General features: G+C 44.3%; 1 protein-coding gene across 6 annotated transcripts in view; it reads right to left on the minus strand.

Annotated features, from left to right (window-relative positions):
• Window positions 1-26,050, minus strand: part of EXD1 (exonuclease 3'-5' domain containing 1) — a 175,018-nt gene that overhangs the window by 117,286 nt on the left and 31,682 nt on the right. For all 6 annotated transcript variants that reach the window (XM_075844892.1, XM_075844895.1, XM_075844890.1 and 3 more), the window contains exons 3-4: window positions 24,593-24,661; window positions 8,110-8,161 (exon numbers count right to left, since the gene is read on the minus strand). In XM_075844892.1, coding sequence (XP_075701007.1) covers window positions 8,110-8,161; window positions 24,593-24,661 — 121 coding nt within the window. The remainder of the gene's footprint in view (window positions 1-8,109; window positions 8,162-24,592; window positions 24,662-26,050) is intronic.

Genomic DNA, 26,050 nt, shown 5'->3' on the forward strand with positions numbered 1-26,050 from the left:
CATGAGGGAGAAAAGCAAGGGTACTTAATCTAGCTGCCTGGTGAATAATCCTTAAGCCTTACCCTGTAACCAGCCCAGAGCAGGCCTCTCTTGCATGTCTCCCAATAGGGACAGAAAAACCACTGTGTGGGGGGGGGGGGTGTTTAGGGGTGTTTAACCTCTTGCGTGAGTACTTGTCCCTATTAGGGGAGCAGATTCAACCTCCTGTGGTAGGGTCATGGAGGATGATTTGAGAAAAGATTTTTCTTTTTAATTTAATTTTGTTTATTTTTTGTCCCCCTTGGGAATTGAACAGGCGATTGTTTGCCGGCTGGTACATATAAACTGCAATACCCATGTATAGCAATTTTTACCAGCTCCTATTAAGACCTGATGGCAGACCTGGGGCCCTTCATCAGGTCAACAGGCTGCCATAACAACCATCTGTGGGCCTGATGGGGTGATGAAGGGCCCACTATTTTTCTAATGGTTTACTGTAGACGACGTAGTTGCTACTGACATTCTAGTGGTTTAATGGTCAGGTTTTGGGTTATCTCCGATCCTGGCTGTTAGGTTCAGTTCACACGTATTGTATATACTGCGGATTTTCAGAAATATAATTTGTTGTGGAAAATACGCAACAGCGATTCCGCCGCAAAAAACAGAACTCAGAAAAAAAAAAAAAAGAATGTTATACTAGCCCTGAAGTCTGAGTTTATACCTCCAGGCCGGCCTCCTGGGATGACGTTTCACAGACTGCAGCAGTCACATGGAATGAAACGTCATCCCGTCGGAGTATCCATTTTTTTTTTATCTGTGCAGTTTTCCGCAGCGGACATTCCCACCGAAAAACTGCACTTCAATTTGGTGCGTTTTTTCGGCCGAAATTTGCACAGGGCGGATAGGCTCTGTGCTTTCATGCAGCGTATCTGCCCTGTGTGAACATACAGTCAACACTCCACTGCAAGGGTAACATACAGCCGAAACTCGCTGAGTATAGGCTCCACACTCCCTCTTCCCGGCCATGACACACAGTTACTTCAAATGTCTGGAAGCTGTTCATGTATTTCTGCAAAGCTAGGAGTTTTATTTTCTGTTTGTTTATCCAATTTTCTATTTATATAAAAAAAAAAAAAAAAAAAAAAGAAGATTGTTTAACCCCTTAATGACCAGCCTGTTTTAGACCTTAATGACCAAGCTATTTTTTACGTTTTTCAATCGTCGCATTCCAAGAGCTATAACTCTTATTTTTGCGTAGACATAGCTGTATAAGGTCTTGTTTTTTGCGGGACAAGTTGTATTTTATAATAGCACCATTTTGAGGTACATATTATTTATTGATTAACTTTTATTAACTTTTTTTGGAGAGGGGGGGGGGGGAATAGAAAAAAATCTGAAATTTCGCCACTCTTTTTTGCGTCCTAAATCTACGCCGTTTACCGTGTGGTATAAATAACACAATAACTTTATTCAGCGGGTTGTTACGATTGCAACGATACCAAATTTGTATCGTTTTTGTATGTTTTCCTACTTTTACACAGTAAAAACGCTTTTTTTTCAAATTTGTTTGTTTTTGTGTCTCCATATTTGAAGAGCCGTAACGTTTTTATTTTTTGCCGATGCGGTTGTATGAGGGCTTTTTTTTTGCAGGAAGACTTGTAGTTTTTATTGGTACCATTTTGGAGTAGATGCGACTTTTTGATCACTTTTTAGTCACATTTTTTTTAAGTCAGGATTCACAGAAAACAGCATTTTTCTGTCATTTTTTATTTAATTTTTTACGGCGTTCACCGTGTGGGTTAAGTAATGTAATAACTTTATAGTCGTGGTCGTTATGGACGCGGCGATACCAAATATGTGTAACTTTTTTAATTTATTTAGGTTTATTAATAGTAAAGCAGTTTGTAAGGGGAAAAAGTGGGTTTTTCATTTTTTTTTCATATTTTTTTTTTATTAACTTTATTAAACTTTTTTTTAAAAACTTTTTTACTAGTCCCACTAGGGGACTTTAATATGCGATTCTGCGATCGCTATTATAATAACCTGCAAAACTTCTGTATTGCAGTGTATTACTACCTGTCCGTTTAAAACGGACAGGCATCTGCTAGGTCATGCCTCCGGCATGCCCTAGCAGGCATTCATTACAGGCAGACCTGGGGGCCTTTATTAGGCCCCCGGCTGCCATGGGAGACACTGACACTCGGTGATCGTATCGCCGGGTGTCGGTGGGAGAGGGAGCTCCCTCCCTTTCTCCAAAACCACTCAGATGCGGTGCTCGCTATTGAGCACCGCATCTGAGGGGTTAAACGGGTGAGATCGATACTAATATCGATCTCACCCGGCAGAGCAGGGACGCCCCCAGCTGCCTCTGGCAGCTGAGAGCAGGGAGATCTGACAGCTCCCTGCTCTGTTTACTTATTCCGATGCCGCGACATAAAAAGTCTATGGCATCGGAATAAGGCCCGTTAGTGACCAACGTAAAAACACGATGGGCCGGTCACTAACGGGTTATAGAAAAAGCTGATGTGAATCAAGGCTTGGGTCTCATGAACACGACCGTAACTGTGCACATTGTCCGTGATTACGGCACGGACGGCCCAAGGAGTGTCATCCATGGGCCGTCCACAATCACAGGTCGTGCACATACAAGAGTTTAATGAGCCCGGACCACAAATGCAGCTCGTAAAATGACAGGTCCTATTTATTTTGCAGTCTGGGCCCCCAGGCAATGCACAGACCGTGGAAACCACGGTCGTGTGCATTGTCCCATGGAATATAAAGTACCTTATACTATCCAGAATTGCAGACTGTACGCTGTCACAATCGCACTGCATGGGGCCTTAGATATAGGGAAATCTCAAACATCTAACTTTTTTTCCCCAACAATTGGAAGAGTCCAAGAGCTGGAAACAAAACTATGGTAGCTATCTTCCCATGTGTTTTAATCAACCTATACTTTAACACCTTAATGGCCGGGAATGTTTGTACCTTAATGACCAAGCCAGATTTGTCAAATCTGGTATGTCTGACTTTATCAGAGAATAACTCTGTGAAAGTTTTGAATATCCAAGTAATTCTGACATTGTTTTTTCGTCACATGTTGTACTTTATTTTAGTTGTAAAAGTAGACTGATACAATTTGCGGAAATTAATGAAAAAATAGAAAAATGGAAGAAATTTTGTAAAAATTACCATTTTCTCCTATTTTTAACTGCAATACGTCATATGTACACACATACTGTACAATTTTTTTAATTAAATATATATTTCTATCTCTTTACTCTATTTTGGCAGCACTTTTGAAAAAATAAAATAAATTTTCAGCAATTTAGAGGACTTACAAATTGAAGTACATTTTGTTTTCCTGCACCAAGCCAGGTTTTCAGAGGCTCATAGGTCTCAGAGTGATGGAAACCCCCACAAATGACCCCTTAAGGTATTTACCTAGGGGTATAGTAAGTATTTTGACCCCACAGTTTTTTGCTAAATTGAATACATAGCAGGTGGAAAAAATAATAATTTCACTTTTTTTCATAAAAGTATCAGTTTGAAGACCAATTTCTTTGTAAAGCGACCATGAAAATGAAGAAACAAACCCCAAAATCTATCACCCTGTTTCTCCGGTTTTCAAAAATACCCACATTGTGGCCCTAATGCGCTGCCTGGACACACGGCAGGGCCCAAAAGGAAGGGAGCAACCGGAGGCTTTCAGGAATCATATTTTGCTTGAAAATGTTTTAGGCCCCACTGTACATTTGGAGAGGCTTTGAGCTGCCAGAACGATAGAAACTCCCCATAAACTACCCCATTTCGAAAACTAGACCCCATAACGTAATTATTTAGGTGTATAGTAATTATTTTGACCCCACAGTACTTTGCTAAATTTAATGCATATCAGGTGAAAAAAAAAATAATTTCACTTTTTTCATAAAAGTATTTGTTTGAAGACCGATTTCTTTGTAAAGCGAACATGAAAATGAAGAAACACACCCCAAAATCTATCACCCTCTTTCTCCTGTTTTCAAAAATACCCACATTGTGGCCCTAAAAGGAAGAGAACACCCGGAGGCTTTCAGGACTCATATTTTGCTTGAAAATGTTTTAGGCCCCACTGTACATTTGGAGAAGCTTTGAGCTGCCAGAACGATAGAAACTCCCCATAAATGACCCCATTTCGAAAACTAGACCCCTTAAGGTATTTATCTAGGGGTATAGTTAGCATTTTGACCACACAGGTTTTTCGCTAAATATATTGGAATTAGTCTGTAAAAATTAAAATTTACTTTTTTTCTGAAACATAGAAATTGTTATTATTTACAAGGAATAACGAAGAAAATGCACCCCAACATTTGTAAAGCAATGTCTCCCGATTACGACAATACCCTATATGTGGTAATAAACTGCTGTTTGGACCCACAGCAGGGCTCAGAAGGGAAGGAGTGCCATTTGGATTTTTGATTTTGCTGGAATGGTTTTCGGTGCCATGTCGCATTTGCAATGCACTGGAGGGACCAAAACAGTGAAAACCCCCCAAAAGTGACCCCATTTTGGAAAAACCTTCAAGGAATTTTTCTAGGGGTATAGTGAGCATTTACACCCCACGGGTCTTTTGCAGAGTTTATTAGAATTAGGGCGCGAAAATTAATATCAAAATTTTTTCCACTAAAATGTTGAATTTTCTCATTTTCACAAGGGATAAAGAAGGGAAAAAAAAATTTTTTATAAAGCAATTTCTTCCGAGTACGGAAATACCCCACATGTGGTCATACGGTTTTTTATTAGAAATGAATTAACCCTTTCAGGACTGATCCATTTTTTGCTTTCATATTTTAGATTTTCACTCCCCGCTTTCCAAGAGCCATAACTTTTTTATTTTTCCATCAATAGAGCGGTGTGAGGGCTTATTTCTTGCGGGATGAGCTGCAGTTTTTATTGGTACCATTTTTTAGTACATAAAAAGTGATTCAAAAGTTGTATTACATTTTTTTTTTAAAGCGAAGGTGACAAAAAAAAAAAAAACTGAGATTTTGACGGTTTCAATTATTAATTTTTTTTACGGTGTGCACTGTGCAAATTAAATAATGGTATATTGTAATAGTTCGGACTTTTACGGACGTAGCGATACCAATTTTGTTCATTTTTTTACATTACTTTAGAAGAAAAATGCGAAAAGGTGTTTCGTTTTTTTAACTTTAAAAAAAAAAAAAATTCTCACTACTAATAACTATAATTCTTCTACACATTTTATTAATCAATCCCCTTAGGGGACTTGATCCAGTGATCATTGGATCGCTGGTACAATATACTGCAATACTAATGTATTGCAGTATATTGTTATTCTTACAGGCTTCTGTAACAGCGCGATCGCTGTACCTGTCCGTTAGTACCGAGGGGGCCTGCTGTAATACACAGCCGACACCCGCAGCTTATGGAGCGGGCTCAGCACGTGAGCCGGCTCCATACATCAACCGCCGCACCATGACGGGCAATTAAGTCATAGTGCGCAAAGGGGTTAATGCGCAGCGGATGGTTCAAAGTGAAAATTGCAATTTTCCACCGATATGCCATTTTAGTGCATAATATGTTGTGCCCAGTTTGTGCCACAGAAGACAAATACCTCATAAAACGTTAAGCGAGTTCTCTCGGGTATGGCGACGCCATATGTGTGGGCGCAAACTGCTGCTTGGGCACGCTGCAGGGCTCAGAAGGGAGGGAACGCCATTTTGCTTTTGGAACGCAGATTTTGCTTGGTAGTTTTTCTGTTTTGGGTTTCGCTGGTATTTCAGTTTATAATGTGGGGGCATATGTAATCTGTGCGGAGAACATCAGGGCATAATAAGAGGGTATAATAATGGGGTAAATAAATAATAATTCATAGATATGTGCCCGGTGTCGCACTGATAAATGGCGCCCGATCTTATCCACTTTTGGAACGCTCTGCACATTTTGCATCGCCATATTCTGAAAGCCAGAACTTTTTTATTTTTTCACCACCGGAGCCGTGCGAGGGCTTATTTGTTGCGGGACAATCTGTAGTTTTCATTGGTACCATTTTGGGGTACGTGCGATTTTTTTTTTATCACTTTTTGTTCAATTTGTTTGCAATCCTGAGCAAAAAACAGGAATTCTGACGTTTTTTAGGTTTTCTTTTTGCGGCGCTCACCGTACGCTATAAATTACATTTTTACTTTATTCTGTGGGTCGGTACGATTACGGCGATACCATATGGATATAGGTTTGGTCCTTTTTTTTTAGCGTTTGCACAATAAAATGACTTATTTATAAAAAAAAAAAAAATTCTGTGTCACCATATTCTGAGAGCCATAATTTTTTTATTTTTTAGTCAAAAAAGCGGTGTAAGGGCTTGTATTTTGCGGGACGGATAGAAGTTTTTATTGGTACTATTTTTGGGTACATGCGACTTTTTGATCACTTTTTATTCTTTATTTAGGGAGCGGTGGTGACCAAAAAAAATTGTGATTCCGTCGTCGTTTTTTATTGATTTTTTTTGGGGTGTTCATCATGCGGGGAAAATAACATTATAGTTTTATAGTTGGGGTCGTTATGAACGGGGTGATACCAAATATGTGTACTTTTTTTAACGTGTTCATTTTTTTTCTATAATAAAAGTCTTAGGCCTCATTCACACGGCAGGGTTTCCCGTCCGGGTGCCGGCCGTTCATAAATCGGCCGGCACCCGGCTGCATTAGGAATGATAGACCCCTAATGGGGCTATTCACACGACCGATTTTTTGACGGCCGGAAAATCCGGCCGTCAAAAAATAGGACATGCTCTATCTTTGCCCGGACACCCGGCCGCCCGGCTCCCATAGAAGTCTATGGGGCCGGGTATTACACGGCCATCACCGGAATGTGTTCCGAGTGATGGCCGGGTTTCCCGGCGCTTGCGCTCTATCTCCTCCTCCTCACAGCGCAGAGTGCATGTGAGGAGGAGGAGTTGATGCCATTCTGACGAATGGCATCGCTGCACACTGTGTTGCAGGGCCGGGGTGTACAGCAGGTGGAGGGAGCGCTGCGCTGGCTCCCTTCCCCTGCTTGTTAAAAGCACCCTGGCTCGGCGACACCTTAGATGGCGCCGCTAGTAGCAGCAGCTGCTGCGGCTGCTACTACTGCAGCGACGCCACTATAGCAGAGCGGGGAGGTATCTCCCCGCTCTGCTATGTGCTAGCCGCACTTTAGCTCCTTGAAGGAGCGGAATCCCCGTGTGTTCGGGGATTCCGCTCCTGGACAGAGCGCTTGATGTCTCTGTCCATATCTGGGCAGTGACATCAGGGGAAACTCCTGAAGCGGAATCCCCGAACACATGGGGATTCCCCTTCAGGAGCTGCCGCTGATGTCACTGTCCGGATCTGCCCGGCCCGGCACGGATGCATAACTTTATGCAAACCGGCCGGGCAGAATGGCCGATTTTACCGGCCGGCACTCGGGCTCGGACCCGACCCGGTCGTGTGAATCCCGCCTTATTATAGGAAAAAAAAAGCATTTTGTGTTTATAGAACTTATAACTTTTATTTTTACACTTTTTTTAAAACATTTTTAGTACTTTTTTTTACTTGTCCCACTAGGGGACACTTAGACTTGCAGCTTTGATCGCTGCTAGAGTACATTACACTACACACGTAGTGTAATGTACTCCTAACTGTCATTGTGACGTGACTGTCACACTGACAGGAAGCAGAGGAGGAACGGCCGGAGGCTGTTCCTCCGAGGCTTCCGTACATGGCAACTCGGAGGTCATTATCTGACCTCCGATTGCCGTGACAAGCATCGGTAGCCCCCACGATCACTTCGTGGGGGCTGCCGATGTGCTTCAAACCACTTAAATGCGGCGACGGCAATCCGTCGCCGCACTTAAGGGGTTAACTGCCGAAAGCAGCGGCGATGGTCCGCTGTCCGGCGAGACTGATGTCTCAGCTGTCTAGGACAGCTGTCAGCGCGGGTCTGTAACTCTGTGTTTACACAGTGACAGTTTGAAATGCGGACGAAAATGCACGTCCTGGAGCGGGAACTAGCAGCCGACCAGGACGTGCATTTTCGTCCTTGGTCGTGAAAGGGTTAAAAACTACAAAGAATTAAATTATACTTAAAAAGTGCAATGTGGTGTTTTACCTTTCTGGTTCATGTTGTTCTTGAGTAAGATGATCTGAAGGTTCTGTCTCCACTAAACATAAAAAACAAAAACAAGCTGTAGTCTTGTATCTAAGGGTATGTTCACACGGCCAAATTTCAGACGTATACGAGGCGTATTATGCCTCGTTTTACGTCTGAAAATATGGCTACAATACGTCGGCAAACATCTGCCCATTCATTTGAATGGGTTTGCCGACGTACTGTGCAGACGACCTGTTATTTACGCGTCGTCGTTTGACAGCTGTCAAACGACGACTCGTAAAAATACAGCCTCGTCAAAAGAAGTGCAGGACACTTCTTTCAGACGTTTTTGGAGCTGTTTTCTCATAGACTCCAATGAAAACAGCTCCAAAAACGAGTTGGTAAAAAAATGAGTTGGTAAAAATGCGAGTTGGTAAAAAACGTCTGAAAAGCAGGGTCTGTTTTCCCTTGAAAACAGCTCTGGATTTTCAGACGTTTTGGTTGACTACGTGTGAACATACCCTTACAGCACTTATAAATACATGGATTTTAAAATAGGCTACTCAGGCTTGGTTCTTTATAAAGGTATGTTTAGAAAAAGCATATCTCTCATAGTATACTTCCACAAGCTAAAAAAAATCTGTCCTGGTCATGGAAGTGAAATAGGACCATAATCAGGGCTAGCCACCTGAAGTGGGTCATCATTTTTGCGACGGTAGCCGTGCATCTCCCTCTATCCAGCAATGCAAGATATAGTGATGGGGAGGGACGGGAGAGTTACACAAGCCCTAGCTACGTTGGTCAGTATTCTGCCCAGCAGCGGTCACGTATGGCTACTGAACAGCGGAGATCGTAAGAATGTTACTTTTTCTAATTGTCCTTTTCTTTCTGTACGAAGGTTGTTTGCACTTACAGTAGGTATTTTGCATAGACTGGCGTTAACTACTTAGGAGCTTTGATACTTGCCCCTATGCATCGGGAGATTTGTTCTATGTGGAGTATGAGGTTTTAGATGTAATTTGAATAATAGGTTATATTTTAGAGTGATTTGATTAATAATTTAGTTATTGTTTCTGAGATTTCATCACATGACCAGGACGGATTTTCATCCACTTTAAGTAAAAGATTTCTTTTAAATAAAAGCAAGACCAAACATCTTAAAAACCATGAGTAATTGATACAGAACACACAGTATCAAACACAAGTCTCACAGGGTAAGTGGTTAGGTAAAACCAACATAGTGTTAATCACCTCCAAAGTTCTAGTTAGTGTAGATATAGCAAAACTCCAATATATCCAATATATCATGAAACAACTATGAGAAAAGGGGAGTCCAGATACTATATATAATCAAAGTAGAAAAATATCAATTTTATTGAATACAATATAACAAGGAAAAAAATGTATAAAAACAATTCGAGGATCCAAAACAAGGTCTCTATTTGGACCACTCCACAAGATGTCATTATTGCCATGGATACAGTAATACCAATCATGTACACTACCGTTCAAAAGTTTGGGGTCACCCAGACAATTTTGTGTTTTCCATGAAAACTCACACTTATATTTATCAAATGAGTTGCAAAATGACTAGAAAATATAGTCAAGACATTGACAAGGTTAGAAATAATGATTTTTATTTGAAATAATTTTCTCCTTCAAACTTTGCTTTCGTCAAAGAATACTCCATTTGCAGCAATTACAGCATTGCAGACCTTTGGCATTCTAGCTGTTAATTTGCTGAGGTAATCGGGAGAAATTTCACCCCATGCTTCCAGAAGCCCCTCCCACAAGTTGGATTGGCTTGATGGGCACTTCTTGCGTACCATACGGTCAAGCTGCTCCCACAACAGCTCTATGGGGTTGAGATCTGGTGACTGCGCTGGCCACTCCATTACAGATAGAATACCAGCTGCCTGCTTCTTCCCTAAATAGTTCTTGCATAATTTGGAGGTGTGCTTTGGGTCATTGTCCTGTTGTAGGATGAGGAGAGTGAAGTCGGCGCCCCATATCACTGTAGCATTCGCGACCCCAGAAAGCAAGACGACATCACCGTGAGTATGTGTAAGAGATATTATGCTGTCAATCTCTACATTGAATATGTATTACTATTAAGTATATTTCATAACACTCCCCTTGCTGTGTGAAAAAGAGAAGACATCCAAGTGAAAACATCAGACAAGCAAATATAGTAATAAGAATTACTTAATTAAGTGCACATAGTGCAACGAATAATTTGCGCTATAAGTGACAAAAAAATATAAAAACAAAACCAAAACGTGAAATGGATACGTGGAAACCACGTAAAGAAGTCGCGAGATACACAAAGAAACTCAATGGGGCCGTTCAGACAGTCCGTGATTGTCACGCCGCGTGTGTCCGCTGCGTAAAAGTCACGACATGTCCTATATTTGTGCGTTTTTCGCGCATCACGCACCCATTGAAGTCAATGGGTGCGTGAAAATCACGCGCAGCACACGGAAGCACCTCCGTGTGACGCGCGTGATTCGCGCAACAGCAATAAAAACTATGAATGAAAATAGAAAAGCACCACGTGCTTTTCTGTTTACAAACATACAGTGTCATAATGATGGCGGCTGCGCGAAAATCACGCAGCCACGCATCATACGCTGCTGACACACGGAGCGGTTATGGACCTTTTGCGCGCGCAAAACGCACACGCTCGTGTGAATCCAGCCTTAGACACAAAGTAGTTAATTCTCTCCATTGTTAAGATACTCAGGTGATATCAAAGAGAGATTTCGTCTTTTTTTTTTCTCAGACAGGTTGGTCGTTGGTCAGACGATTATCTAACAATCTCTCGTTAGTGATACGACATCACGGACACCCAGAGATCAGAATATAAAAATATCCAGTCAGAATCTGGACATAAAACACAAAAACAGACAGTAAGTAACATATAGCAATTAATTGGACAAATTGGGGAAAAACTAAGAAAATTCTAATTTATAAAGGCAGAAAAAGCCTATAAGAAGACAGCAAAGCTCAATTTCTCGTTGAGGCCAAATGGGGCCATAGTGCCCAAAGTGATAATCCACCTACACTCTCCACACTTTAGCGCAAGCATCATCCTCGCATCTCCTCCTGACACCACAATGTACTCTGTCAATACCCCATGACAGGAACATTTTGGGATCACACCCATGATGTAATTTAAAGTGTTTGAGAATGGTTTTCAATAGCGTTAAATCATTGATCTCTTTTGCAGCAATAATATCCCGTACATGTTTGCGAATGCGAATTCTAAGTTGCCTGGATGTTATACCCACATACACCTTGGGACAACCATATCTCGCATAATAGATGACATGGGTAGTATTACACGTGATATAGTGCAGAATTTTGAAACTACGTCCACTGCTGATGGAATCAAAAAAATTTGTCTGTGATATGTTGACACATGCCACCCAATCCCCACACGGGTAACAGCCCTGAACCGGACCCCTAGATGAAAAGGGGTTGCGTTGTATTGACAGAGTACATTGTGGTGTCAGAGGAGGAGATGCGAGGATGATGCTTGCACAAAAGGGAGTGTAGGTGGATTATCACTTTGGGCACTATGGCCCCATTTGGCCTCAACGAGAAATTGAGCTTTGCTGCCTTCTTATAGGCTTTTTCTGCCTTTTAAAATTAAATTCTTAGTTTTCCCCTATTTGTCCAATTAATTGTTATATGTTACTTACTGTCTGTTTTGCGTTTATGTCCAGATTCTGACTGTGGATATTTCTATATTCTGATCCCTGGGTGTCCGTGATGTCGTATCACGAACGAGTGATTGTTAGATAATCGTCTGACCAACATGTCTGAGAGAAAAAAAGAAGAAATCTCTCTTCTTTGAGAACACCTGAGTATCTTTACAATGGAGAGTATTAACTACTGTGTCTAACTCTGTAGGTAGTTCCTTTCCTCCTCCTCCCCTAAACACTAATTGTTGCTTTTTATGGTCACGTTTCTTTGTGTATCTCGCGACTTCTTTACGTGGTTTCCACATATCCATTTCACGTTTGTTTTCATTTTTATATTTTTTGTCACTTATATCGCGACTTATTCATTGCACTATGTGCACTTGCCACTTTTTCTTTTGTTACTATTTCCTCTGGTTACCAGAGTAATTACATTTACATAACTTTGTAATAGCATTAGGTCTTTTTTTCACTATTCTCAGTTTTATTTCTATATCTATTGATTTAATTGACTCGGAGGGTATATTAAGTAATTATTATTACTATATTTGCTTGTCTGATATTTTCACTTGGATGTCTTCTCTTTGTCACAGAGCAAAGGGAGTGTTATGGAATATACTTAATAGTAATACATATTATCCTCTCAATCTCTACATTGAATATCTCTTACACATACTCACGGTGATGTCTTGCACTCTGGGGGGTCCTCGTCAGTACACATGCTCTACGCCTGCGTTGTCTCAGAGACGCGTCCTGGGAGATGTGCATGCGCAATAGCGGTATGACGACTGGCGGGGGTAGTCTCGCTTCCCCAACCATAATCACGCGCATGCGCCGTAGACCAGTCTGCCAGATGCACAGGACCCCACCTGCTGATCACTTGTTTTAATATTTAAACGGGACATAAACACATGGTTGGTACCCCCTGAAGAAGCGGTATTACTGAAACGCGCGTCTCATTCTGTGGACCACACTTACATTCATGGGTAAGGCTCGTTGTATAGGTTCCTCCTGACATAGGATCTTGCTACACATTTCTTAACTACTAGGTTGAACGTGCATATTCATCACTATCTACCAGACCAGGCGGGTGTTGACTTGTATTCCAGGTCACACCCCCTTGATCTGTGACTTATATCATATGTATACAATTGCTTTACTTTTTGTGTCATGTTTAAATACTAGTCTCTCTTGTAGTAGTTTTGGGTAGCCTGTACCATGTGTAATCACGTGAGGTACTATACCTACAATGTGCCACCATTTGTATGTACATGATTGATAGGCTCTGTATGCTACACATACTTGTACTATAGATGAATGGTATTACTGTATCCATGGCAATAATGTCATCTTGTGGAGTGGTCCACATAGAGACCTTGTTTTGGATCCTCGAATTGTTTTTATACATTTTTCCTTGTTCTATCGTATTCGATAAAATTGATATTCTTCCACTTTTAATATATATATATTATTGTCTGGACTCCCTTTTTCTTACAGTTGTTTCAGAACATACAGTATATTGGAAAAAGGGGACTTTTTTTGTTAGGTGGACATGAAGCCAAAAGTGTTCGCTCCTCCAGTATACACAGAGTTTGTACACAAGAAGTAGGAGAAATTAGGGAGGCCAATAGAAAAGGCAACATTTAACCTGGAGGAAAAAAATAAAAAAAACGACAAAACCCTAGATGGGTCAAAACCAAGGGCAAGAAGAACCCATCCATCAGGTCCTGCAGAAGCCTATAAATAATAAAACAGAACAAGGTGCGAGCTGTGCCCCCCCCCCCGCCCCCCCCCCCAATGAACTCGACAAGATAAGGATTATATAATGAGTAACAAAGAAAATCTCCTTTTTACGATGCTGTGACCCACATTTTCAACAAGCTCCTGGAGCGCCCGCGAGATATGCCCATAGAAATGGACAGAGTTCACAGACTGGCAGGTCCCAGGAATGGAGACGGCAATCGACCCAGGGATGTTGTTATCTGTAGAGTGCATTTCTACAAGCAAAAAGAGGAGATTGCCCGCAGAGCCTGGGAAAAAGGGGCTGTCCCATACAATGGCGCCGATATCACCGTCCTGCCAGATGTATCCAGACTGACACTCTCCATGCGCAGAACTGTCCGCCCGTTATTGGAAGCAACAAGGGCACCAGGCGCAACATACAGGACACCCTTTCCACATCATCCTTCGCAAGCAGGGAATGTCTTTTGCTGTCCGCTCTCCTGACGACCTGGAGGAAGCATTCCGATTCTTGGAGACCACGCCGGTGCGGTTACCAGACTGGACCGAACCGCCGACACCATTTGCTCCCAGAGGAGGCCCATACCCGGATTTTGGGTCCCGTCAGCCGAACCGACCTGGAGCAGAGCAATCCGACCTCCGAGCCATGGAACGTCGACCTCCACGCAGAGACCGAGGGTCGGGGCCCGATGACCTCCATCCCCCTGGACGACGATCGCCGTGGAGGGACTGAATGTCCACAGATGCCTTTATTGTAGACATTTTCCTGTACTACATTTTGCATCTCTCTTTTTCCCATAGGGTTCCTGGAGGACTGTCAGGAACACATTGCTGGAACTGCCTTATAGCTGGTTGTATCACTGTGGGTTGAGGGGGCGGGCAGGTCCACACCTGTTGGGGGAGGTTTTATCTAGTTCACCTGCTTTAACTGTTTCACTTGCCTAACCTGGGTTATCACGTAGGGGAAGGTGACTACTAGGAATGTTAACTGTTAATAGGGTGAGTCCGGGGCTCTCAAGCACTTTGGTTAATTGAATTTTCTAGTTGATATTTTAACTGTTGTCGCGCTGTCACTGCACTCTGGTCTTTCCTCGTTCCCTCATAGGGTTCCGTGTAGCTGTGTCGTGTTTGAAGGTTTCCTGCGGGCGGCACAGCTCGCGTTGAATAGTGGAGAGGTATTGTACTCCGACTTTAGAGAGCTTGCTCTGAATATACCCGTTCTTTTTCTTTTTTCTCTCTTTTTCTTCCTAGCCTTTCCCTCCCCTTCCCCCTCTGTCCACTCCTGAAATTTCCGCTGCCATGACGGACATTACTGTTGTCTCCCTAAATGCACAGGGTCTGAATGTTCCGGAAAAGAGGTCCTCCATTCTCCGTCTCCTGTGGAAACGAAAAGCACACGTGGCCTTTCTACAGGAAACCCACTTCCGGGCAGATAGCATCTCGAAGCTTACAGACACCAACTACCCAGCAGGGTATCATAGTGCGTCCCCCGACTCCAAGACCAAGGGAGTCTCCATCCTGGTCTCTCGTTCCCTACACTGGGAACACGTGGACACCTGCGCAGATTAAGCGGGACGGTACCTTTTCGGAAAGGGTAAGTTGGATAATGCACTGTACACACTGGCCTCATACTATCTCCCTAACTCTGGTCAGGTGGCCTACCTGGACAGAGTTTTGAGGGCTCTGGATGGCTTTCTGGAAGGTACCTTAGTCATTGGGGGGGGGGGGGGGGATTTAAATGTCACCCTAGACCCAACTTTAGACACATCACGAGGGCACTCCTCCCTACCCAGGGCAGCACATAGTCGTATACGGCGATTGCTGCACGACCATCAACTTGTTGACGCGTGGCGAGTTATGCATCCTTCAGTCAAAGACTACACGTACTACTCGGCGCCTCACAACTCCTATTCCAGGTTGGACTATTTTTTCCTACGCCACGCACATCTCCCTAGCCTTACATCATCCTCAATAGAGGACATAACGATATCTGACCATGCCCTTATTACCATTACCCTGGCGCGCCCATTGGCCCATACTCCCTCCTGGCAGTGGCGACTGAATGAGTCGCTCCTACAGGATACGTCAGTGGTCTCTGAAGTACGTCGTGACCTGGTGGAATACTTTGATAGAAATTACACACCAGGGATGGACCCGTTCTGTATATGGGAGGCGCATAAATGTGTGGTGCGCGGTTCCCTTATACGACTGGGAGCCAAACTCAAAAAGGAGCGAACGGCACATCTCAGAGACCTACTGTCACGCATCCACCGACTGGAACAGTCCCATAAAGTATCACAGGACCGGTTATTAGGGGCAGAATTGGGACAATTGAGGGAGCAGGTGCGCTCACTCTTTCTGGCCAAGGCGAAGGCCACCCTAGTCAAATGTAGAAGACACACTTATGAATTCAGTAATAAACCCAGTAGGACCTTGTCCCGCGCCCTCCGGAAAACCAGATCGCGTACATACGTCCCACACATCATAGGTACCCATAATAAACGACTGCAACTTCCACATGACATCTCTGAGACCTTCCGTGCCTATTACCACTCTCTCTACAATCTCCCAACGGCACCCTGCTCACAGGACGGCGGTAGCCATCTAGAGAGGATCGAGGAGTACCTTCGATCCTCTGGGATGAAATCCATCCCCCTTGACGATCTTGCGGCCTTAGAGGCCCCCATCTCCCCAGAGGAGTGGTCATGGGCACTGAAAGACTCCCCTACGGGGAAGGCCCCGGGACCGGATGGCCTGTCTCTGCCGTATTATAAAACCTATTCAGAAGTGCTCACACCCCACTTCATCCGGGCCTTTAATTCACTTACCAAAGGGGGTTCCATTCCCAGGGACACGCTGAGGGCTGATATTACGGTCATACCCAAGGAAGGTGAAGGACCCATCCCTATGCCAGAGTTACCGTCCTATTTCACTACTGGACGTAGATTTGAAACTCTTTGCAAAGATTCTGGCATATCGGTTGTCTCCGCTCCTTCAAACCGTGATACATACTGGCCAAGTGGGTTTCATGCCCTTACGGGAAGCGAGAGATAACACCACACGGGCAATTAATTTAATGTACCAGGCGGCAGTCACGTCACTCCCCACTTATTTTTTTCAACGGACGCGGAGAAGGCCTTCGACAGGGTCAGTTGGGACTTTGTTGGCCACCCTACGACATATAGGAATAGGGACTCATATGATGTCATGGATCTCTGGTCTCTACTCATCCCCGTCAGCTCAGGTCAAGGTCAATGGGCACCTCTCATCCTCCTTTACGATTACTAACGGCACACGCCAAGGCTTCCCCCTATCGCCTCTGATCTTTATCTTATGCCTAGAGCCTTTGTTGTGTCACGTCCGCTCCAACCCGGACATTACAGGCGTGGACCTGGGAGGCAGATCCCATAAGGTTGCCGCTTACGCGGATGACCTGCTGTTCTTCCTCACAGCCCCTAGAATTTCCTTGCCTAACCTGATGGCGGAGCTGGGTAGATACTCGAGATTATCCAACTTCAAAATAAACTACCAGAAGTCAGAGGCCCTTAATATTTCGTTACCACAGACTTTGGTCACTGACCTGTCGGAGTCCTTTTCCTTCAAGTGGGCAAGAGACTCGCTTAAATACCTGGGAGTCCGACTTCCCAGTGATCTTTCTCGCCTTTATGCGGTGAACTTCCCTTTGCTTCTTCAACGTATAAAGGCGGACCTGGACTCTTGGACGTTGGGCACTTTTACCTGGTTCGGTAGGTGTGCGATTTTTAAAATGAACATCTTGCCACGGATTCTGCATCTCCTACAGGCCCTACCGATCCATATCCCACGCCCGTTCTTTCAGTCCCTGCTGTACAAATTCATATGGGCAGGGAAACCAGCACGTATCGCCCGATCTTTGCTCTTTCGTGTAAAGGGGGAGGGGGGCATTGGTCTTCCAGACTTTGTCTCCTATCATCACGCCTCCCACATGACACGAATCTTAGACTGGTTCCGGCACGGCGGGATGAAAGAATGGGTGTCTATGGAACAGGCGTTTATGTCTATCCCATTGCAGGCTCTGCCCTGGTTGGGCAGACATGCTCCCAGGGTCGCGCAGTTACACCCGACAATCGGCCCCACTCTGGCAGTCGCAGCGCGGGTGTTTACTCGGGCAGAGATCTCGCCGTCCCCCTCCCCGCTATTCCCGATCTTGGGCAACCCTGCCTTTCCACCGGGACTGGATAGTGGTCCATTTCAAGTATGGTTGCGGGCGGGTAAGGGGCAGGCCCTACAATTTCAGCAGGAGGGGAGGTGGATGAAGAGCGATCAAATACAAGCCCTGTTGGAGCCTGTCCCTTTCTCGACATGGCAGGTTACCCAGTTGCGACATTTCCTGGCGTCCCTAAAACATCCTGGAGAGCAACTACGAGACTGCTCCGCGTTTAAACTCATGTGTACAGGCACAGGCACGACCCGACATGCTTTATCCAGAATCTATGCGTTTTTGATCTCGCCCTCCAATCTGCCGACACCTCCGTACTTGCTCAGCTGGGAGAGGGATTTGGGCGAAACATTTACACCTGAACAACAAGACCGCCTGTTCACCATGACGCATAAGTCCTCCATGGCCAGTAGATTCCAAGAGGGAGGGTTTAAGATATTGTCCCGTTGGTACAGGGTGCCTTCCAGATTGCATGCTATGATCCCGGCGGCCTCGCCATTATGCTGGAGATGTAGGGACCATGTGGGTACAATCGTGCATATTTTCTGGGACTGCCCACTCCTGACTGGGTTCTGGTCCGAGGTGTGGCGCATTTCCTCAAAGTTTACGGATTACCTTCTTCCGAGATCCCCGGGCCTCTTCCTGCTTCATCTGTGTGAGGTCCCACTGCCCTTGTATAGACGTTCGGTAGTTCGACACCTGGTAAACGCGGCTAGGGCATGTGTTCCTGCACTGTGGAGACAGTCCTGTCCTCAGACGGTGGGCATGTGGTTCGGCAACATCCAGGAAATCATGAGAATGGAGGACCTCACAGCATCAATGAAGGGGACTCATGCCTCCTTCCTAAAAACATGGCGTGAATGGATTCGTTTCCAAACGACCGAGGAATATAAAATCATCATGGCCTCGTGAATTCCTGTCTAGATCCGGAATATCAGGTCAGCTCCCCCCCCCCCCCCCTCCCTTCTGGTTTTCTCCCTCCCCATTTTTCTCTTCTTTCTTTCCTTACTAATTTGCCTCTCCTTCTCTCTGTCTCTGTTTCTCTCTTTAATGCTCTTATGCACACTTAGGACAAACCATGCACGGCTGCGGGTTCAGGGTGCATATCGGAGTTTCCTTAAACAAGTGTCTTCAGCGACATGGTACTCTCAGGTGACCTCATGTGTTGCTGTGAGGCTGATAACTGACCTGTGATCTGTTGCATGTTTTTCACTGCCATTTTTGCACTATGTTGTGTATATTATTTGTACGATTTGTGATATAAATTAACAAAATGACAAATAAAAGAATTAAAAAAAAAAAAAACAAGGGACGTCTAAAAGCAGTCCCCAGGGTAGAGAACAGGAACCAGAAAAACTTAAATGGTCATCTTCTAGACTGCTGCTGCTTGCATAAACTTACGACAGACATATCTGAGGATGCAAAGGTGTGTACCCTGTAAAACTTAGTAAAGCTGTGGAGAAAAGACCAGTTAAGCGGCCTTACACACTTGTAGTGCAGAGGCCCGATGGTGAAAACGCATTAGAGGCCCCCACAGCTCTGGTTGAATGTGCTGTGACTCAGAATGGAGGAATATTGCTTTTAGCATGAGACACTTCTTCTATAGCCAAAATCAGCCAATGAGTGACAGTAGCCTACTACCAATCCTTTGTGAGAACCGTCCAGGATGATGAAGAGTCCAGCTGAAATAAGACATGTCTCAAAGGTAGGTTTGAAGTGCTCGAACCACATCCAGATGGTGCAGAGAGTGTTCCCTAGGATGGGTCAGAAGTAGGGAAGCACAATGTCCTCACGCAAATGGGAGGACACCACCTCCGGCAAAATAGGAACAGGACATAAAAAACAGTCTTATTTTGGTGAAGCAAAGAAAAAGCCGCCAATTAGGACAACCGTAGAATAAACGTGACTGCCACTGGAATAGCTACTTTTTAGGAAAGCAGACAGAGAGAGTGAAACATAAATGCAGAGGCTAGGAAGGACACAACTGCATGGCCTCAAGGATCAAGTTGAGGTCCCAAGAAAGTGTAGGGTATCGGTAAGGAGGAAAAGTCTGCATGTCCTGGAGAGGAGTCTGCAAGTTTGGCATAAAAAGCCAAAAGGTCTTTGAAAGAGAATGGAGAGGGGGGAAACCGTTCCTTTGAAATAACTAATGTGAATCTGGACTGGAAAAAAAAGGAAGAGAAAGATGCGGCTTCTCACATCAGTAAAAAAGCAAAATTCCAGGTCCTATGGTAAATGCGAGAGGACGACTGTTTTCTGTCCTTCAACATGATTTTAATGACACCTTCAGAGAAACCATGATCTCTCAGGGTTGTGGCTTTAACAGCCATGCCACGAAACGTATCGAGCTGGTGGAAGATGGGTTCGTGAGAGAGCAGATTGTTCCTGAGAAGCAGATGCCTGGGCACATAAAACAAGAGGGAGTTTTTTTTTTTTTAGTATACCACGCCCGATGAGGCTAGTCCGGAGCCACCAGGATTGTTGGAATGCCTTCTGCCTTAATTAGCCTGAGAGTTCTGGGAATAAGAAGTGGGGAGGTAAAATGTACAGGAGACAGAACCAATCCAGAGAATGATCAGTGCCACAAACTGGGGAAGTTTGTGATTGAACTTGGGCGCAATCAGGTCCGTGTCTGGGGTTCCCCACCTGACCCATAGTTGGACTAAGACATATGGATGGAGAGACCACTCTCCCGGGTTCAGAGGTTTTTCTCTTAAAGTCCACTATCTAGTTATCCACTCCTAAGATGTGAACTACAGACAGCCGTAACATGATTTTCAGCCCACGACAGGATCCTGGCTTACTCCGACATTACTGTGAAGCTGCGGGTCCTGCCTTGATGGTTCCGTTAGGTGACCATTGTAGCATTGTCTGACTGGATCGGGATTGGACGACGACTTCAGCCCAAGGTTCTTGTGAAGAAGAGACAAGTAGATCAGCCGAAGCTCGAGAATGTTGATTGCTCGATACCTCCAGCGACCAGACGCCATTCATTGAAGAACCCCCTGAAGAATGTCACCTGTGGTTAGGAGTGTCCAATGAAACAGTAGGAAGGAGTAACTTTGAAGGATGGTCAGAGAGGAGAGCCTCCACTGGAGTCCACAATAAATCAACAAGAGGGGGGAAAAATAGGACGTTCCAGCGAAGAAAGAGCAATCCCTGTAGTGAGCGAGTGTGGAACTGGGTATAAGGGATGGCCTTGATGGATGAGACCATGGAACCCGGAGCCTGCATGCAGAAAAAGGTGTCCCCTTCTGAAGAGCTCAGCTATTCTGCTTTAGAGAATACAGTTTGTCCTGGGGGAGCAGCCCTATTGAAAACCATGCCCAAAAAGGCAATCTGTCTGAATGGTGTGAGAGAAGACTTCTGGTAATTTATCACCGAACCGAAGCGAGCAACCCTTTCAAGGACTTTTTGGGGCCTTCACCAGGGTGTCATCCAGGTAGGGAATGACTGAGGTCCCACTGCAGCGGAGACGTGCCATGGCAGGGTCGATAACATTTGTGAAAACACAAAGGGGAGTCGCCAGACCAAAGGGAAGAGCCACAGATTAATAATGGTGCGTCTGAACAGCAAACCTGAAGCGCCGGTGAGCCGGACATATTGGTACATGGAGATGAGCGTATTTGATATATACAGAGCAAAGGAACTCACCCTGTTCCATGGAAGTGACCATCAACCTCAGTGACTTTATATCGAAGTGTAGCATTGGGACAAACCGATTAAGGTGCTTCAGGTCCAGGAGGAGACAGACAGATCGGTCTTCTTCAGGATCATGAAAAGGTTGGAGTAAAAAATCCTAAAACATCTGCTCCTGAACAGAAACAATTACGCCTTATGAAAGAAGAAAGTACAAGCGCCAAAGGCTGCAAAAGCTCTGGAGGGATGACTTGGGGGAAATGAACAGGAAGAAACGTCGCAGCCCGTCGGGTGTCGGTCTACTATCGGAGACTCATCCTAGCCTGAATCCACCACTACGGTCTACATTGCCTCAGGTACCCTTTCTGGACTATAGACATTGCATTATACCTGTTTGGCCAGCTGCTATTCCGCTACGCGGTACGGCCCAGTGGGTCCACATCCCGCGCCGCGACACTGGTTTCCCTTTTTGTCTCTTGAGACTGGTTCCTTAGAACGGAGGCTGGTGAAATCGACGAAAGGACTGAAAACGAGGCCAAAGCTTCTTTGGGGGACCCAAACGCCGGTAACTGCTCTGAGGTAAGGGAGAGCTTTTGATGAGTAGCCTCAGAAAACTCATCAAAACATGGACCAAAGAGATAGGAGCCAGTGAAAGGGAGTCTCATGAGTACATAGTTACATAGTTAGTACGGCTGAAAAAAGACACATGTCCATCAAGTTCAACCAAGGGAAGGGAAAAGGGAAGGAAAAATTTCTACACATAGGAGCTAATATTTTTTTGTTCTAGGAAATTATCTAACCCTTTTTTAAAGCCATCTACTGTCCCTGCTGTGACCAGCTCCTGCGGTAGGCTATTCCATAAATTCACAGTTCTCACTGTAAAGAAGCCTTGTCGCCTCTGCAGCTTGAACCTTTTTTTCTCCAGACGGAGGGAGTGCCCCCTTGTTTTTTGAGGGGGTTTTACAAGGAACAGGATTTCACCATATTTTTTGTATGTGCCATTAATATATTTATATAAGTTAATCATGTCCCCCCTTAGTCTTCTTTTTTCAAGGCTAAATAGGTTTAATTCTTTCAATCTTTCCTCATAACTTAAATTCTCCATGCCCCTTATTAGCTTCGTTGCTCTTCTTTGTATTTTTTCCAACTCCAGGGCATCCTTTCTATGAACTGGAGCCCAGAACTGAACTGCATATTCTAGATGAGGCCTCACTAATGCTTTGTAAAGTGGCAATATTACATCCCTGTCCCGCGAGTCCATGCCTCTTTTAATACACGACAATATCCTGCTGGCCTTTGAAGCAGCTGATTGACACTGCATGCTGTTATTGAGTTTATGATTTACAAGTACACCCAGATCCTTCTCAACAAGTGAATCCGCCAGTGTAGCGCCCCCTAGGACATATGATGCATGCAGGTTGTTGGTACCAAGATGCATAACTTTACATTTATCTACATTAAACTTCATTTGCCAAGTGGACGCCCAAACACTTAGTTTGTTTAAATCTGCCTGTAATTCATGAACATCTTCCATAGTCTGAACTATATTACATAGCTTGGTGTCATCTGCAAAAATAGAAATAGTGCTATTAATCCCTTCCTCTATATCATTAATAAATAAGTTGAATAATAGTGGTCCCAGCACTGAACCCTGGGGTACACCACTTATAACCGGGGACCATTCAGAGAAGGAATCATTGACCACAACCCTCTGGATACGGTCCTTGAGCCAATTCTCAATCCAATTACAAACTATATTTTCTAAACCTATAGTCCTTAATTTACCCATTAGGCGTCTATGGGGGACAGTGTCAAATGCCTTTGCAAAGTCTAAAAACACTAAATCCACAGCGGCCCCTCTGTCTAGACTTCTGCTCACCTCTTCATAAAAACAGATTAGGTTAGTTTGACAACTTCTGTCCTTAGTAAAACCGTGCTGGCTGTCACTTATAATGCTATTTATTGTCACATAATCCTGTATATAGTCCCTCAATAGCCCCTCAAACATTTTCCCCACGATGGATGTTAAGCTTACTGGTCTATAATTACCCGGGGAAGACCTAGAGCCCTTTTTGAAAATAGGCACCACATTTGCCCTGCGCCAGTCCCTTGGCACTATACCAGTCACTAGAGATTCTCTGAATATTATGAAAAGGGGGACAGAAATAACTGAACTAAGCACTGAGTGGAGGACTCTAGTCAGGGTCCTTGGGTCACAGAGAACCATGGAGCCAGGGATGTGGAGGCATGCACCACCGGAGGAGGGAGTTTAAAAGAGAGGGGAGGAAGTCCCCATCATTTTATATGGCTGAAGACCCCCTCTTGAATCCAATGAAGCTGTAGTAGATGCTGTGGTTGACAGAGAAGGTATCCACCATGGGCGACATGAAGGCCGTGCGATGCGGCAGCACATACAAGCCACTAGAAGAGGGGAAGAGCCGTGTAAAGTAATGGGCTGCAGGGGAAGCGAGGCCTGGATAGAAGAAACTGGAGCTGGGAACGAATACAGAAGGTCCAGGACCAAACCACTGTAGGGCTTAGCTAGGGAATGGAAAAAATAGGCCCCTTAGGCAATACCCTCTACAGAAATGGACCTAAGGGAGGGGATAGCTGCCAAAAGGGAGGATAGATTGGGTAGAGGTCAGTGTGAGGCTACTCACCTAACCTGGACACGCCCAATCTTAATACATTACGATTCAGCTCCCCTGGAGAACCAGTGGGGTCACCCCTTTCCGCATGTCTTACCCTAAAAGAGTGCGGAGGTCACCCTATGGCTGGCAGGCAACAGAGGAGCTAGTTTCTGTCTTTGGGGAGGATGGAGTAACAGTGTGATAAAAAAAGAACGTCGTTCGCTTTCCTAAAGCGAGATAAGAGGGAGACGATGTCTCTGTTTCTAAAACTAAAAGAAAAAAAAAAAGAAATAATAAAAGCAGGAAAAAAACAAAAACCAGGCAGAATAGGGAGGTCTGACTCCTACTTACACTAAGCTTAAACTAGTTAGGTCAGTTTCTAAAGGAGGGGTACAGGCTGTGAAAGAGGAGCTGAAACTTGACTTCGTGTCCGCCTCCAAGTGGCAGCAGCATATACCCACGGTCTTCTGTGTCCCCCAACGTCATGAGCTACAAACTGCATAGCTTTTCAATATACATGAAATAACATTTATTGTTTGGAATTGGAATACCCTTTTAAGTTCCTTAGATACTGAAACATCACACATTACCTTTCAAAATAACACGTCCAAAAAATAGTTTCGCTCCAGGTAAAGCCTTACCAGTACTTAAATCCTTCACTGAAACATAAGAATCACAAACAATTAGTTTTATATAAATAGACAACTGACCGAATAAAATCAAATTGCTCTGGTGAATTGAAATTCAAATTCAAATACCTCACTCCCGAGAGTAAGGACACACGTAGTGGCAAAACTCCAAAGCAATATGCAGTTTTGCTACAAACTGGCGCATTTTTTTAATTATTGTTAATGTCTGCACCATTTTGCAGGTAAATATCTGCAAAAAACACACAGACGCTATCAACCATTTAAAAACTACGCCAATTTGTTGCAAAACTATGTCAGCTTGGCGTTCAACCGCACTGCTGTCCTGCCTTGGCCATTTCGTGTGTCCTTGTGGAATCACACATGCATTTTTTTGTGGGAGGGCACTCTGATAGGTCTCTCTTTTTTGTATCCACTCCTGTGTTAGGTTGTTTTTGATTCAGTTTGTTTTTTTAGCCAATGTGATTCGAGCTTATTTGCAAACTAAGTCCCCATGCACAAAAAAACGTGCTTTTGCGGTCCAGGCTCATAGAAAATAATGCACGCGGCCATGTGCACAGCCCGCGATTTGCAGGCGGCTCGTGGGTATGTGCATGAGGCCTAAAAGATAATAAGAACTACTATTTATTTTTACTCTTTCAACTGATTCTGTTTGACTGATGTTCAAATAAATCAATAAATGTGAAAGTCATTTCTGTTCCTAGTTCAATATGCTTAAAAGGGTTGTACCAGAATTAAAAATCATTACCTATCCTGTGGATAGCTGATAATTTTTGATTCGGGGAAAACCCTTAAATGATTTGAATATTTAGGATTTTAGTGTTTTTTTTACCGGTCATATTTTTTTCATGGTAAAGGTTGAAAAAAAAATAATAGAAGCGTTTACTCAACATAAAATCAACATTCTGCAGACGGAAATTTCACACAGAATGTCAATTTACATTTTCTGCAGGTTTTTTTTTTTGTTTTTCTGCAGCGTGTATGATTTTTTTAGGCTATGTTCACACGGGGTCTTTTGCCGAGTTTTTTGACGCGGAAACCGCGTCGCAAAACTCGGCAGAAACGGCCCGAGAACGCCTCCCATTGATTTCAATGGGAGGCGTCGGCGTCTTTTTCCCGCGAGCAGTAAAACTGCCTCGCGGGAAAAAGAAGCGACATGCCCTATCTTCGGGCGCTTCCGCCTCCGACCTCCCATTGACTTCAATGGGAGGCAGGAGAAAGCGTATATCTCGCTGTTTTATGCCCGCGGCGCTCAATGGCCGCGGGCGAAAAACGGCGCGATAATTGCTGTTCACACGGAGTATTTTGGGGGAGGAATATCTGCCTCAAAATTCCGTTTGGAACTTTGAGGCAGATATTCCTCCCCCAAAATACTCCGTGTGAACATAGCCTTAAATCTCA

Source organism: Rhinoderma darwinii, chromosome 12 (genome assembly GCF_050947455.1).
Source record: "Rhinoderma darwinii isolate aRhiDar2 chromosome 12, aRhiDar2.hap1, whole genome shotgun sequence".
In the NCBI taxonomy this organism is placed as follows: Eukaryota; Metazoa; Chordata; class Amphibia; order Anura; family Rhinodermatidae; genus Rhinoderma; species Rhinoderma darwinii.